The sequence below is a fragment of the Anguilla rostrata genome, chromosome 11, assembly GCF_018555375.3.
Source record: "Anguilla rostrata isolate EN2019 chromosome 11, ASM1855537v3, whole genome shotgun sequence".
NCBI lineage: Eukaryota > Metazoa > Chordata > Actinopteri > Anguilliformes > Anguillidae > Anguilla > Anguilla rostrata.
This window is the reverse complement of record NC_057943.1, coordinates 19737387-19754178: the sequence shown is the minus strand read 5'-3', so window position 1 is coordinate 19754178 and position 16792 is coordinate 19737387. Positions and strand designations below refer to the sequence as shown.

The window sequence follows — 16792 nt, the reverse complement described above, 5'->3', positions numbered from 1 at the left end:
TTTGAATGAATGTAAGTGAAAAAACTTAAACCTCACTGACACCATGAGGCCAGAGTGAGCAATGACATTTTCAGTCGTCTACCCCATTGTGCCTAGCAGATTTTGAAAAGTTGCCCTAACCAGAAAGACAGTACAAGAAAGTACTGTTCAGACTATAATGCAACAAGGCTAATAAATACAAGACAAGTTTTACTTTTCCAATTAATTGCAGCAAATGTGTTGACACCGAATTGATTATTGTGTGCATTCTAATCCCTCCACTGCCAAACCCTTGAATTCTTCCCCAGAATCTGAATCATGGTAAAGATGTTGAACAAATCATAACCGGCTTCATCCATTTATTCACAGGAGTAAAGTAGTAGAAAATTTAATTCAGCTTTGCGACAAAATTATACAATACAGACGTGACATTTTTCATTACCAGGCACCTAAACATAATTAATCCAGCATTTGAAACATAAACAAAAAATCAAAAAAACTGTCTAAATAAAACCTCACATTGCAGCGGGAGACAAACACCAATATCATAATTCTTATTAAAACAATTATCTGTACATGGTTAATCCATTAAAAAACACATGGAAAAGGCAAAAAAATAATTCACAAACATTTACAATTCACAGGTTAATAGTACAGGTGTCATTTTGATTTCCTTCGCTTGGCCTGTGTAGGACTGGGGGTGTTTGCATCTGAGAGAAAGAGAGAGAGAGAGGTATCAAAGCACCAGTTCAATAAAATCCAATTTGTTGCATTTCATATATCCTTAGCAAAATACGCATTTTTTTCTAGGCCTGTGTAACAATACATAATGCAATTTATCATAAAATTAGCAATACATTAACAGAGCACCTTATACAAAGCACTAAGTCTTTGCCTCAAAGCAAAAGATTCACAGACTGATAGCACAAACTGATCTGAGCATCTTAGTCTTAGATGAAGGCTTGTATGAGCTGATGAGTTTCTAAGATTTCTGAAGCCCTTCTCCAGTAGTGAGCATATGCTAGTGAGAGTGAGACTCCGTGCATAAGTACCTTTGACAGTGGTGGCAACGGTGGAGGAGGCGGATCCTGGCCTTGCTGTCCTTTTCCTCTGCCCATTGTCAGATGCTTCCAGTGCAACCGTGGCCCCTTCTTCGGACTCCTTCTCCGCTCGCGAACTGCGCCGGCTTGGGCCCTTCACCTTCTCTGGGGCTCCCCTGAAGAGCAGGGCCAGGAGGGTCATTAAGAACAGCAAGAGTGCAGTGATCTCAGGGGCATTTTGAAGTCATTACCTGTGCCTTCCTTGGTGTTGCCAGGCATTTATTTAGTCATTTTATGAATCTGTTTGAAATGTTATTCTGCTTTTCAATGGCTCTCCAGCTTGTGCTGACTGGGACGTCTTTTAGCTGTTTTTCCCCGCCTAGCACAGATTACGTCCGTCTTCACTCAACAGTATTGGAAATAGCTGACATCATGTGTGTACGTCCAAGCAACACACATACATACCTTGAGACAAGGCTGACGGGCGTCTTTCTTTTCTTTACCAATCTGTTATAGAAGTGGAAAAACAGCAGTAAAATACTGTGATGTTTTTAATGACAGATTCAAGTGAGAGGATGACAGTCTGATCAAAGTTCCCAAAATGCCTCCTAGACTCTGGAAATGCCACTGAAAATAAAGTCGAAGTTATAGTTGAGAAGTAACTTTTATGAAAGACCATTTCTCTAGAAGTTCTGTTGACCTCTGTTTTGATTAAAACAAGCAGTGTACAACACAAGCTCAATAAGTCCCACATTTCACTAAATCGGCTTGAATTAATTAAGTTTATCCATTTCAACTTCTCAAAAGCTTAAATCTTCTGAAGGAATATATAATTAAAATCAATGACTATATGTGTTGTATAAGATGCATAATATCATTCTGATGTGTGATGTCTTTTGTTATTGTGTGTAGCCTGTCTAAAATCTTGTGTCCCCCATGTTTCCATGTTCCTCCCTCCATGTACAAAACTGCATACATACCAGATACAATCAACAAAACAAGGAGGAAAGGTTAACAGTACACAACACCAACATTACTTTGATTAATTTAAGCTTAAGCTCATTCATTTTGAAATAAATTCAGGACATCTTACCCCTGCTCAGTTACAGTAGCCGCTTCATCTCCTGTGTAGAAAAAATAAAATAATATGAACCGCTACTTTAAATAAAAGTATTTATATCCAGACCTCAAACTAACAGCTCTCCAGGTTTATCTTTTCCAGCACTTTGCAACAAGACTCTGTTCCATATCATATTTACATAGAATGAAAATGAATCAAAAATAATTTTAATGTGATAAAAGTAAATATTTTTTCTCTGCTATTCCACAGTAAACACAGCTGTAAAAATCCATAGCATTGTTTTAGCCACTTTTTTATTTGAATATGAATCATGCTTTTGAGTTGCTCTCAATAACTTACCAGTTTTCTCACAAGTAGGTCCTCCTTCTTGCTGTGGAGGTTCAGACTGAACCGACACTGAATGGAAAATGGTTTAAAAAAAAACATTACAGAAGCAAGGTTGTTTAGCAAAAATAAAATTACCATATGATGCTCATCAGCTATACTGTACCTTAAACAACCCATCACCTGTACACAAACTCTGCATTTAATTGAGAAACATGTCCATTGGCCAAAGAATTATTCCAATGGTATGGAACCTGAGGATATTTATGTTAACAATGTGAATTCATCTTTACCAGCACTCTGGCTACTCTCAGGCAGTCCCACGACTTCAGGTGCATCATTCTGTGGAGCTGGCTGGCTGATCTCCATCACTGTGGTAGGGTTCTGTCCCCCCTTGGGGTCAGGTGGTGTTGCTGTTGCTGGAGAGCCATCTGATGCGTTAGGAGGCCCAGGTTTTGTTGGGGCAGCTGGAGAGTAAACGGAAGGAGTGGGGACATGGACAGGGGTGGGGGTGGAGACGGAAGAAGTGGGGGGTTTTACAGGGGCCGTGGCCACATTTCCATCCGCAGCCTCCAGAGAGGCTGTGCTCCCGGAAGCTTGCTCTGGCTGTGCTCTGGCCTCGAGGGGCTGAGTCAGCGGGCCACTAGCTTTCTGCAGAGGGTCAGACCCAGTTGTGCCTCTCTTAGAGACAATATCTTGCCCTGGTTTGCCCTTGGCAGAAGCAGCTGTTGGAGACAGAGGGCTCCCCCGGGTACTAACAGCAGTTCCTGGGCTGGAGCAGATAGGAGGTGATGCTAGGGGTTGGGAGAAGGGGGGGTTGGGGCGGGGAGATGGCTGACCGACAGGGCTTGACTTCAGCACAGGTGTCTCGGTAGAGCTGCTATCCTGTTTAATGGTCCCAGAGAGTAGCTGTTGAGGAGGCTGGGGCAGTGAACTCATGGTGGTTGTCTGGCTTGAGGGTCTCTGAACCTGTCCAACAACTGCACGACCGGCTTGGCTGCTCGCCGTGTTACCTGGGGAGGGCTGGGCTGTAGTCACTGCTGGTGCGACTGGTATGTTTGTTGACATCTGAATTGGTCCCACCATGTTTCCTGGCTGGGACATTACATTTGTGTTGGGAGGCATGGAAGAGGCAGGGACTTGAAAGATGGAATTTATGAACACAGGGGTGGTGAGGAACTGGGCGGGGCGAGTGTTAGCACCAGCTGGAGTCGATGTTTGCCGCCCCTCCTGAGACCTAATATTTTTATTAGGAAGAGTAACTACAGTTGAAACCAAAGCAGGGGCTACGTGGGAGGTTGTGGTGGCTGAACTGAGAGGGTTGGAAGTAACAAAGACAGTGATCTGGTTGGGAGAGATGGTGGCAGATGAAGAAGCCCTCTGCAAGACTGCAGAAACATTTGCCAAGGAGTTAGGGCCAGAGTTTGGGTTCATGGTGGGGTTTGGATTGGGACTGGAACTGACATTTGAGTTGGGACTAGAACTAAAGGTTGTATTAGGACTGACGTTAATCTTAATGTTGGGACTGGCATTTGGGTTGAATTTGGGACTTGGCATTGGACTAAGCTTAGATTTCGGGTCATTTGGGTCGTTTGGCATAGGGGGAGCACCAATTTCAGAGCTCTGAGAAGTGCTTGAATTTCTTTGAGTCTCTGGGTCCATGGAGAGACGAGGGCTCTCTCCCTGGCTCTGATTTCCTTCAGGGAAACTGTCCTGGGTATGCTTCAGGGGAGTTGTAGAGGCACAGGAACTATCCAGCAATTGATTCAGAGAGGTTGGGGCCTCCCTGAGTACAAGTGAAGAATTACATTTAGGTTCCTGTTGGGTTGGCACCTGGGCCTGGACCTTCTCTGTCACAGATGCATCCCTTGCTGGTTCTTCCATCACAACTTTAAGCTCCTGGGAGACATGCAAGCTAGTCAGCTTTGACAGCGGAGAATCTCTTTGAGGCTGGACCAATTGACGCTGCTCTACGGAGGTTACTTGATTAATTTCAGGGGTATTACAATGGATACCTTGTAAAGGTATCTGAGCCTGCTGTAGGTCCAGCTGAGCTGGTGAAATAGCAGCTGGGCTAGAGAGGACATGAGATGGATTAACCATGACGTTTTGAGGGTTAACGATGGTTTGCTGGTGTGGGGGAGAGGTGAGGGCAATCTTGGGTCCTTTCTGCCTCCCTGGACTGGGTGTAGTTTTACGGTTCAAGGCTGGACTGGGTCGCCGACTGTTGCCTGGACTGGTTCTTTTTGTTGGGCCACCAGTGGGGTGCTTATCAATTTTCCCACTTACAGCAGCTGTGCTGTTGCCTGTAGAGAATGTCTGCTGGCCACTGTTGTTATTATTTGTTAAAGAAGTCAGATTAGGTGGTGCCTGTCCAATAGCTTTCAGGGTTGTGGGATTGAGACCCTGCTGGTCAAAACCACGATTCAGATTAGGCTGCCTGGGAGGTAAGGGGATGTTTATCTTGGGTGGAAAGAGCCCAGCAATGGATGCATTTAATCTCTCAGGGGACAGGCTGATCTCAGAGGGTTCTGTACTGGGAGGGCGATTCGTGGGAGTGAGTGGGTGGTGGTATGCCTTGGGGCTGGCTCGATTGGGGGTCTTAGGTCGGGAGCTTTGTGAAGTGGTGGGCACGCTAGGAAAATGGAGGCCATGTGAGACTGGCATAGGACCTGCTTGCTGGGGCTGCATCTGCTGCTGCTGCTGAGGGCTCGCCCCCTGATGTTGCGGGACAGGTGAAGGCCCCGACTTTATCAGGTGCGGGTTAGGGCCTTGGTTAAGGACCATCTGAGGAGCACTGCTGCCAGTCTGTTGAACCATTTCATGGGCTGATCTTTCCTGCATGGCGTGCATGCCAGCAACTTCCTCTGAGCTGAGTGGTGGACCTCCCTGGAGTCCCTCAGGGACTGGCATCCTCCGAGCACTGCCAGCTAACTGAGGGTTGACCATGAGGGACCCTCCCCTGACCTTTTCTGGGGAAGGTGGGACACCATGCCCCTGGAGATTGATCATCACTGGCATGCTGCCTTGCTGAGAAACAGGCATTTTCTGCCCATCTGTTGGATTTAAGAGGCCCCTGGGTGTTTGCCCACCCTGTGGCACAGGCATCCTGTTCTTAGCTTCCTGCATCATGAGCATCATCATCATATGCTGCTGCTGTTGCTGTTGCTGTTGCTGCTGCTGCTGCTGCTGCTGCTGCAGCTGCTGCTGCAGTTGCTGCTGCTGCTGCTGTTGCTGCTGTTGTTGCTGCTGCTGCTGCTGCTGTTGATGTTGTAGTGGTTGTTGTTGCTGGTGGTGGTGTTGCTGTTGTTGTTGCTGCTGTAGCTGTAATTGATGTTGATGGATCTGGGGCTGACCTTGGGGAATCATCCCTCCCTGACCGGGTGGTACCTGCATGGTCTGCATCTGTTGCTGCTGCAGTTGCTGCTGCTGCTGTTGTTGTTGCTGCTGCTGCTGTTGTTGTTGTTGTTGTTGTTGTTGCTGCTGCTGCTGCTGCTGTATGAACTGAACTGGCATTTGCTGCAGGGTCCTTTGGTCTCCTGGTTGACCTGGAAACCCTAAAAGACAGCAAAGTTGAAGGTAAGAACAATTCCATCCCTAAATGAGCCAGGAGAATAAAAGCCACACCCACTTTCCACCCTAACTGCAGGGAAATTATTTATTTTATTTTATTATTTAACTTGATAACCACCTGATGGCCTGTTGTTGAAGTCCGAGAGTTTTTGGCCAATTGGGTCCATTCCAGTGCTCTGATCCCCACTCAAGCCCTGTGCTTCAGGATCCTCCATCCCAGGTGGCTGCACGTCAAGACCACTGTGGGAAAAGCCAAAACCCCAGAATGCCTTCAGTCCAATCAACAACAACAAGAATTACTGACGAAATGCAAAACAAATATTATTCTTACCTCATAATGTGGTCGGGTTGCTCTCCCACCAGTCCACCATTTCCTTTGGCCTTCTTCTTACGCGGGGGCTTCTTTTTCTTGGGCTTGGCCTGGTTAGCACCTCCCTGCTTTCCACCAGGACCAAACTGACTAGCCGAAATGTCACTCTGCAGCAGGTTGACCAGCAAGGGGCTTGTGAGGGTAACATCTTTGTTTCCTGGGAAATTGCCTCCTTGAGGACATGGGCCTCCCATACCCATCTGTCCACCAAACTGGGGGTTGAAGGGCATCCCGTGGGCAGGGAAGTGACCGTTGCCCACCTGCACGTGCTGACCACCCACCATCATCTGTTGCTGCTGGGCCTGTATTTCAGGTAGCATTTGCTGTAGGGCCATTTCTCCTGTGCCTCCGCTGGCATCTCCAAGCTGCTGGGAGTGCTGCTGCTGTTGTTGCTGCAGCTGCTGAACAACTTGTTGCTGTTGTTTTTGTTGCTGCTGCTGCTGTTGCTGCTGCTGCTGCTGCTGAAGTTGCTGCTGCTGCTGCTGAACCAAATGGTGGCCTCCTGGAAGCCTCATCTGTTGTCCATGGAGGCCCATGGCTTGGTTAGGATTGCCATTCATTGGAACTTGCTGGGGTTGCTGCTGTTGCTGATGTTGCTGTTGCAGATGCTGCGGTTGCTGCTGCTGTTGTTGCTGCTGCTGCTGTGGCTGTTGCTGGGTAACCTGAGTCTGGAACTGGGACAGATTACCCTGCACATTTGGCGAAGGGCCCCGCATCATCTGACCCTGCATGACAGCAGCCTGACCTTTAGCCCCAAAGGACTGCTTGTTTCCTTGCATCTGACTGGCCATCATCTGCTCCATCATAGCATTCTGCTGCTGCTGCAACATTGCTTGGTGCCCCTGTGTTCCACCAAGCTGGCCATGTCCCTGCATCATTGCCTGACCCTGCTGGGGCATCATCTGCTTGGGAGGGGTCATCCCTCGCTGCGGGCCCATGTTCTGGCCACCCATCAGCATTTGTCCCTGGTTGACAAGCTGTGGCCTGGATAGAACTGTCTGACCCCCACCTTGGCCTTGTACCATCTGACTAGGTGAAGAGGAGATGGGCTGGTGCTGCATTCCCATCATCTGAGGCTGGACACCCTGTGAGGACGGCCCCATGTTTCCTGCAGCAGTGGTTCCTGGAGGTTGGTTAGCCACACCACTGTGAATGCCCATCATGTTGCTCTGAATAGCATTAGGCTGACTATGGGACCCCTGCATGTGGTTTGGTCCTGAAGTAGTGGCTTGAACACCTGAAATACAATTACAGTATAACAACAAACTGAGAAGGACTGATTGGTGGTAGCCCTGTAAAGTAAACTAAACTATAGGGATAAACACATCTGTTCCTGCCCAGGGACTACTGATGCAAATTAGCTACTTGGCTAACTCTGATGCAACTACTATCTTGTGCAAGGTCCCTGTTAAATAAACTAATAAATTAAACTAAACATCTGCAGAAAAATTATTGGAATGTGAAGACTTCAATAAAACCCTCATCTTCAGCTAAACTTGTGCATGAGCAGCATGGCCCAATCATTTGAGAGATTAACCCAGATGTTTTCTCCGGACAAGCAAGTGATTGTGTATTAGAAATACCATGAAAATTGTGTAGTTTCTCATCATGATGTGAGTACCCATGGTATTACATGGTGCATTTATGGTATCAGATTAGCATGAAAGGTCTTGCACTGCTGTACTACGTTTGCTGATAATGCTCTTTTCTGGAGACACACCTGACACATTGCTCAAGCAACAGAAATGAAAACTTCCTGATTAATAAATGCAGGCTTTAAATGTAAATAAGGCCATAGGCTTTTGAGGCAGCTGTGTCAGGGCTGTAATAGGACCATCTTGTCTGTAATAATTTACAAAGCCACTGCATTCACACTTGTAAGGGACTGCTTACTGTACCTGTATGTTGAATGTTCTGACTACTCTGCAACTGGGAATTGGTGCTTGACACAGGAGTCCCTGCTGAGCTGGGTGTCAACTGGCCTTGTATGAAGTTCTGATTACCTTGTGCATTTGGGTACCCCAAGGGGAGACGTTTGGACATGCCTGCAATTAAAGAGCTGGTTTAGTTTCTGTGTTACATATTCCAAAATGGGATGAACATGAAAGCACTATATAAATCAAATGTAATATTTTTTTTTGTATCCTGTACTGAAACACCTACCTCCCATTCCAGGGTGGGGTACTTGACCCTGCTGGGACATAACCATGAACCCAGATTGCACATTCCCCTGCTGTCCCAGCACCGCCCTACCTGGAGAGCTTACAGCCTGAGGAAAACCCTGAGGCGTGCTGGAACGAGGGCCCAGTTGGCCTTGGTTCTGACCCATCATTGGGGGAGTTCCAGGAGAGCCTTGTTGGAAGGGAGAAGGGGAGGAAACAGGGGACTTAGCAGTGAGGTGGCCCTGTGGAGTTGCAGACTGGGGCGAAGGTGGAGGTGGCCCCCTTGGCCCACCTAACCCTTGTGGTCCCTGGAGCGACTTTGGCTGGGGTGAGGCAAACTGAGGATTTCCTGGTTGCTGCTGCTGCTGTTGTTGCTGCTGCTGCTGCCCCATGGTGTTGAAGACCTGGCCAGCTTGCTGGCTGCCAAAAGGGTATGGAGGTGGAGGATGGCTTGGTGTCTGGACTGTTGCGAGAGAAGGACGTGGTCCCATCTGACCATGTGGGGGGCCCTTCCTCCAGGCTGTACCCATGGGGCCTTGGGCTGGAGGGGGCTGCAGGACCCCAGATGGCAGCTGGTTCCAGCCAGTTGGGACAGGCATCTGATTTTGGGTGAATGGGGGGCGAGCACCGCCTAACTGCGCAAGCTGAGCCTGCTGCTGCTGGTGCTGTTGCTGGAGCTGCTGCAGTGTGGCTGGGTTGAGCTGGCGGCTGGCCTGCATGGCTTGCATGTGGTGACCCTGTGGAGGTATGGGGGTTGGGCCATGGGGAGGCTGTGGGTGTTGAACTTGCTGTTGCTGTTGCTGCATGGCCAGGCCTGACAGCATAGGGTCCAATGAGTCTGAGTGCAAATCACAGGGAGAAAACAAAATGAACTGCACATTGCAACTGTACTAATACACATTTGATACTGTACTGCGTTTCAGAAGTGCTCATTGCTTCCTTTCCTCTTACCAGTCTGGGAAGGAGGTCGGGGAGCCCTCGTCTGCATCTGCCCGCTGCCCCCCGCAACCATAACCTGACCCGACATGCCTGGCCCTTGGGGCCCCATTGGAACTGAGGGGTTGTTCATCCGCAAGCCTCCTATGAGTCAATAAAACTTCCATAAAATTTCAATTTTCCAAAATGGAGGGGTATCATCAGTTTGCAATGATTTCACTGGGCTAAAATTTATCTCAAAAAGGTCACTGCTCACAAGAAATGGAAACACGTGGGAAATTCTTAAATAATAAAAAAATCTGAGATCACTTATTTTCAAATGTGTGGTTATAAAGCCAAAAAAGACCTTGCATCTCTCAACTGGGAATTACGACCTTTTGGCATTCACTTGCCAAATAAGAAAATAAGCTTACTTGTAACTGCACTAGGTTAAGGTGAGGAGTTTGCATTACTCTACATTAAAAAAACTGGAGGCAAAATACCAGCAGAGTGGCAAACAATAAAATAAAAAAATAGGTGTTGCTAAAAATAAAGGAAGCACCACAAGAGAGTGGTGGATTGATGCAACTTCCTTATAGATTACAATGAAACAGCACATTGTAATAAATAGCTTAATAAAGCTTTGCATGTATGAGCTTGCCAGTATAGCAGGGTAAAGAACTACAGCACCATGACATACAACCTGTTTTCAAAGAACACACTATTCTTAAAATTAGCATGCCTTTTCACAACATGATATTGTGTTTCAATAGAACACACTGCATACAACTAATGGAATACAACCACAAGATGTCACAAAGCAGATATTTGAAACATTGTGCATTAGTTAAGTGATAGATGGTGCTTGCACATTCAAAAGGTGATCATTTAAACAGTGCTTTTACTTACTAGTCCTAGACATAAATAATTTGCCTGAGACTTTTTCAATAATAAGCACAGACTACCTGTCTTATTTTCCATATTAATATGTCCTATGTCCATTTACTTAAATGTTCTTCTGCCAGATTTGGACTGTCTAATTTACCAGCGAATGTATTAAGTCAGCCTGCCCTTCCACTTTGATAAATTGCTTCAACAGATTCTCACTAGCTTCCTATAACTGTTAAGTCTACCTTAACTCCCGATATAGGGCCAGCCAGTGGAGGAAGGGCTTGCCTTCTATAGCCAAGTACCACCACAGATTTCCTCCCACTAAGGTTTTTTTCTTGCTACTGTTTGCGTGTTTTTTTTTCTCCCCCAATAGGGAGTTATGTCATCACTCGCTGTTTTTTGGGGGTTCAGGCTCAGCATTTTCAAATTTTTCCATTTTGATTTTTTCTGTAAAGCAAGCTATATAAATAAAACTGAATTGACCCAAATACAAAATTAAGGCTAATCCTCTAATAAAGAATAATATGAAGTGCACATTTTCACCATCTTAATACAATTCCTTACCAGGGCCTTGTTGCATTGGGAAACCCACATCCATCCTCATCGGATTGGCTGCAGCAAGTGGTCCATTCACCCTGACCTCCTGACCTCGGTTTTGCCCCATGGCCACATTTATAACACCTTCCCCTGAACATAAAAGAGCATGCAGAGAGAGATTAGTCTCTTTTTGTTAGTCAACCGGTTGATTTTCTGGTAGCATTTACTCATTTTGTTAACTTCTATCTGAACATACAAAACAGGTATTAGCCTGTATAATAGTTTAATTACTACTACTACTATTTTGAAAATCATTACCATGCAACCACTTTGATAAATCAAACGAAACAATCAAATCTAATTATGTCGCCTGTTCTGGTCTTTTGTTTCCATCAACTAAGGTTGGCAGGGTGGCCATTTTCCCATTCTATAAAAGTACATGGTCAGCTCCTGACTATCCGCATGACCACTTTACTATTTAAAATATATATAAAATCTTCAGCTTCTGAGCAGTCAGCACAGTACATTTTTTAAATCATGGCTTATTTTATATATTGTAGAGTACAACTCTTGACAGTCTAGTAGTAACAGGAATACCTGAAACAGCATAAAATGCTCAAACATCCATAATAAAAAACAAAATTTCTTCAGCACAATACAATGTCTAATTATACGTTGGTTGGTATGAGCTAAACCTTCCAATTTGAGTACAGTATTAATGGATTACATATTTGGTTTGTACCCTCAATCTGGACAGACAGGATTCCCAGATCACGCAGTTGCTGGTGGTTGTTCTGTGCCAGGAGGCGCAAGCGATCTGCCGCATCTCGCGGGATGTTGAAAGTGACACGCACACTGTTCCATGGCTCCACGCGTTTGGGCTGCAGCCTCTCCGAGTCTGGGAGACGGTGCGCAGACAGAAGGTGTGAATACGTGGACATTCAAATCGGTGCAAGTGCACGAGTTTACATAATTACTGGTCAGACCAGCTTGATTACTGGTTGTAGGGTAAGTATGTCCATTTGAGATCCTTGATGGCTGGCTACTTTTACTGGAATTGAAAAATGCAACTGGTATAATCTCTACATCACCATATTATGTAGTATTCCCCAAACAGTTTTGCTGTAAAAACATGTGACAAGGGGGGTTCTGAATCCACTAAATGTGCACATAAAAGGATAAGTTACTGACAAACATTCAACCTCAATTCTCAAAAGGCCACCCATTCATCCTTACCTAGTTGCAACATATCAGGCACATTATTTAAAATGTTGTCCAATTTCTCTTTGAAATCATCATCCTCCATATTTCCCTGGAAGGCAATGAACACGGTAGAGTCTTTCATCCGGGCAAGGGATCCATATGGAAAGTCGTTGCCATGGTTACTATCCTCATCCTCCACTCCAGAGTCCTGCTCTGCTTTGGGATCACCCGTGAGGGCGACTTTCCCCATCAAAGCCTCAGTCTTAGCCAGTCCCTGTCGGTGCACCATGGCTCCTTGTCAAGGGCAGTGAAGTATGGTATGACACTGTTGACCCTGCTGGGCACAAAACCAGTTAGCTAGAGATGTGTGTACGACTGAAAAAATAAAACATCCAATAGGCCAATAAGAACCACTTTCAGGACGCATAATTTTCACAGGTTGAATCAGGGCGCACACGCAATCCAACCATCATAAACAACACTTAACATTTTAGGGCAAGACACGACTACACAGTAACTAGCTATTGTACCATATAAAACACCGTTGGGCTGTTCTAGTGTATTTTGTTATCCGTTTGATTCCTTGCCTGGCATCACTGACCAGTGGTTATGATGTACTTTTTTTGGTTAAACCCATTTTCTACATAAAAGCAACACACAGCAATAGACACCATCAGGCAACAAACTATCCATAAAATAACAAACCTGAGCCAAGTAGCCTAATTTTCAAAGTGAACTATAAATTACAAAGCTTCGGATTATGAACATTAGACATGAGTATTTCACAATCCACACAATTCAATATCAGGTAAAGGTCAAGCATGGGAAACTTTGGAAATAAAATGTTTACCAATTACATTTGAACTTAAAAGCTGTAATCTGTAAATGTCAAGTTACGTAAACGGTACAGTCTACAGCATCAGTTACCAAGCTGACTACAATGCAATAATAGCGAAGTTGCTGCAAATGGATTACTTAACGTCGATAGACAGCTTGGTGATCTCAACGATAACAAATCGTGATCTATGGTACCAAACCAGATTGTTGGCTGTCTGATCAGCTGTAATTCAATTCCCAATAAATTACTGTAGAATTTAGTCAACTAGCTAGCCACATCTATAGCCTTATATTATCAACAAAAATACCTTCTCACATTCTCAATTTGCTTATAGTCAACTTAGTGACGTTATTTCGAAGCAACGTTACAGCTAGGTAGCTAACGTTAGCTACCCATCTCAAAAGCACAGACCATCTGAAATGTATTATAATTATGAGAAATCGAATGAATAATACTATTCTTAAAGGCTAAATTAAGAACGAACATGTATTTAAGTACAATGACTATTAAAAGACCACTACAGTGTCTTTTTCATGATGCACTTCGGATGAAGGCGATGCAGCGAAACCCCCTAAATGACATTTAGCGACTTGGATGGCGAACGCGCATTTCCTCGCTTAAACCTTAGCTGAGTAGCTAGCTAGCCAGTAAGCTAACGTTGACAATCCACTCAACCAGCTGTATTATGAGTATGGAGATAGTTAACTTAGGTATGTATATATCTACAGTTCCTCAACTATCCCGTATGTTTGCCTCTGCAATGCATATCTTCCTAGCTTAATTTTAAAACTCAAAACTGGCCAGACTTCCGAGGTATAGCTAAGTAGCCATCCACCGCAGGCCCAGGGTTAGCTTGCTTGCTAGCCTACACACCGGCTCCTCAACTGGCTAGATCGCTAAATAGTGATCAAGTAAAACATCGAAAGTACAGTTGCCGGTGGATGGATAGCGGGGTTTAAGTAACGTTAGTAACGTTGCATCTTTTTGATTTATTTGAATAAAATTGATCCTACAAATAAATAAATTAACCCTTACCAGATCACTCCATTGGAAATAACCCCTCCTGTTCATTAACAAAACACGGATCAAGCAACTGTGACAACACGGAGGGGGGCGGGGGGTTGGAAGAAGGGAGGGTTCCAGTCGGAATAAATTTGAACCCCTTTCTTTTTCTCCAGTTTCTCAGAAAGCTTTGGCAACATCCATTATCATGACAAGCGTGAAAGTATGCAAGAGAAATGGTGGAGCCAAATAGCACTATTTTACATTTTTATAGATTTTTTTTCATAATCATATAAAGTCTCCACTTTACGCTACATGCTGCTCAATCTGCGTAACCCTAAAGCGGAAACGCCTAGCATTTCAACAAAAGTGAATTCTATTGGCTGGCAGCTGCCTAAAAATTGAGTAAGACGAAACTTGTCGAAGACAACTCGGCCAATCGTTAAGATGATTTTCAACGCAGTGAAATAATTATCGGCGCAGGAAAGATCAGTTTCCACAGGGTGCTATTTTGTTTGAGTAGGACACTTCTATGCGATATTCCTTTTGACTTATAACCAGTTAGGGATACAGGTAAAATTCAGCAGCTTACTTTTTTATAACAAGACTTGAATCCTAGTTTGCAAAGAAAGAAAAGGAAAAACGGTATACAAAAGCCAACATGGATAATACAGTGAATTTTTTAAAGTAGTGTTTCATTTGCCTTAGGATTTCATGATGTGAACCAGTAACCACCATCCGACGTCCAAAAGGTAGCGTAAAAAGGAGGGACGTGCATAAAACCGTTAACCTTTTGGGATAAAATATTTCCCCGGTACAGTAATTTAGTCTGGTTGTTTGTACAATTGGTAGATTTAGCTGCAGTTGTTTTGCGAGGATATCCCTCGAAAACTCAGAAATCCTCACAAGTTGTTCTTGCAAGTTGTGCTTTTTCATGTTTCAGGGGTAATCACAAAAACACAACTTAACAATGTATTTATTTCCTATTGTCCAGACTGTCCTTCCATTAATGCTGCTAAAGAAATCATGTATAAAAAAGACATGTCCATGTCATTGCACCGATTCTGTGAAATGATTCTTCAAGAGAATGTTGTGGAGCCATAAAGTCAATCTGATCAATGTAAAATTCATGATGAGGTATAAGATGCAGAGTTTACATACATTTCAAAAAGCAATGCCATTCCAGATAACTGCAAATACTCTGGAACTTACTGCAAATACAGTTTTCTTCAAAATTGAAAGTGGCTTGCCCCTACTATCAAAAATATTATTTAAAAAAATCAGTTTAACCCACTGACCCAAAAATATATTTTTAAAAAGTATGCACCTGGTGCTCTTATTCAACCCTGAAAACCCTTAAGCTCTTGTGCATAACAGTCAATAAACAAAAGTTTAATAATTTAACAGAGTATACTGGGGCTATAGACAGAATTTTAATTACTCAGTTGTTGAGCTGAGGATTGAACAAATTTATTTTTGTACCTATTTAATTTGCAGCTAGGGACCCTAAAATGTCAGTTTGATGGCAGGAGGTCTGATGAGATTTTAAGAGCCAGTCTCTGCATATTCTTCTAATAAATCACAGGTTGTGATAAGTTCCCATTTATTTAAAATTGTGTCACCATCCAACCTTGAAGTGTCATGAATAAATGATTTGGATTGTTTATTTGTATTGGTCCGGGACATATTTCTGTTTTATGCTGGAGAAAAATAAACAAGACAAGCTTGTATGTACTGGATTTCTTTCATTGCTGGTGTATGAAATAATACAGTTTTTCAGTGCTGAAAAATGCAATTAACTTTCCACAGTGATGCTATTTTCATGATAGACAATGCTATTCGTTCAAAGTGAAAATGTTTTATTGTAAAAAGTCATTAATTATTTGTTCGGTTTGCTGTTAGTGTTCTTTCTTGTGTTTGTCAATAACTATACGTTTGTTCACCATCCTTCTAGGTAGATTAGCAAATTCATTAATTCATTAGCTCAGGCAGAGGGTAATAATATCCATATGTTTGAGTTTAAATTGATGAGACGCACTGCTCATATCCGCTGCTGCAGTTATACTGTCATCAGAAGAACTGTCCAAAGATAGAATGGAAGTTGTCTTCCTGTTCCAGATTGTGCAGCTCCTATAAGCAGGTCTGCTCTACATCACTGCTCAAGTGCTTTATCAGTCTTTACAGCATCGGATGCTGCTGCACACTGCACCTCAGTCTGCCAAGCTGTCCTATAGTATGATATGGCTAGGCGTGTGAGGCCAAGCACTGAATTCTTAGGCTGCATTCAGACCAGATCAGGCAATGCGGCACCTTCCCGCAGGGTTGTGCAGAGGTGTGGACGTGTCACTACATGGCCCATTTGTGTGATGTCATGTCGTGAACTTTAACCCCCCCCCTCCATTTCCTGTCCACGAACTCAAACAAATGGACACAAACCGAAGGAAGCTTCTTGCTATCGTTATATTGCAGTGTAGACTGCAAGCCAGATCCAGACGTCGAAACTGGGTACACAAAATAAACCAAGCGAGGACACAACTGGGAGAGTATCATCATTTGGTCCATGAACTCTGCCTGGATAGCACCCGGTTTCAGCTATATTCCAGTCTCTCTTCCATATCTTCACAGTGGCTTGGTAAACAGCAGAATGCTACATGGTAATTTAAACAAGGCTCTTCTTCCCATGGGCGATTGGCCAACGCAGCATTATGTTGGGTTGCGTTACGGCAAAAGTTGATTCTGGTTCTACTTCTTCCCGCACGGCCGCTGCTTTTTTTTTCTGCACCCCATGCGGTCCCCACTCCCGCAGCCTAAACGCACTACCCCTATTCAAATGAATGGGAGGACTGCCATTTTCCCCGCGTTGCCTGATCTGGTCTG

General features: G+C 44.3%; 1 protein-coding gene across 4 annotated transcripts; it reads right to left on the bottom strand.

Annotated features, from left to right (window-relative positions):
- Positions 1-323: 323 nt before the first annotated feature.
- ncoa6 (nuclear receptor coactivator 6) lies at positions 324-14171 on the bottom strand. Of its 4 annotated transcripts, none has more exons than XM_064298597.1 (15): positions 13949-14170; positions 12109-12412; positions 11615-11770; positions 10900-11022; positions 9481-9609; positions 8531-9367; positions 8266-8412; positions 6329-7604; positions 6116-6237; positions 2718-5981; positions 2440-2496; positions 2113-2143; positions 1485-1526; positions 1032-1195; positions 324-689 (listed from the first exon to the last, which is right to left on the bottom strand). In XM_064298597.1, the coding sequence occupies exons 2-15, from the start codon at positions 12362-12364 to the stop codon at positions 640-642; spliced, it is 6654 nt and encodes a 2217-aa protein (XP_064154667.1). In that variant the 5' UTR covers positions 12365-12412; positions 13949-14170; the 3' UTR covers positions 324-639. The 4 variants fall into 4 exon arrangements, with proteins under 4 accessions (XP_064154667.1, XP_064154666.1, XP_064154670.1 ...); XM_064298596.1 differs by having other exon boundaries at positions 12109-12409; XM_064298600.1 differs by having other exon boundaries at positions 8371-8412; positions 12109-12409.
- Positions 14172-16792: the final 2621 nt, after the last annotated feature.

Bases quoted from the DNA above. Each gene is read 5' to 3' on its own strand.
- ncoa6 (XM_064298597.1), bottom strand. From the start codon at position 12,364: ATGGTGCACCGACAGGGACTGGCTAAGACTGAGGCTTTGATGGGGAAA. The intron at 7,605-8,265 runs GTACAGTAAGCA...ATTGTATTTCAG, and splicing joins TCAGAACATTCAACATACAG to GTGTTCAAGCCACTACTTCA. The intron at 2,497-2,717 runs GTAAAGATGAAT...TTTTCCATTCAG, and splicing joins TGAGAGTAGCCAGAGTGCTG to TGTCGGTTCAGTCTGAACCT.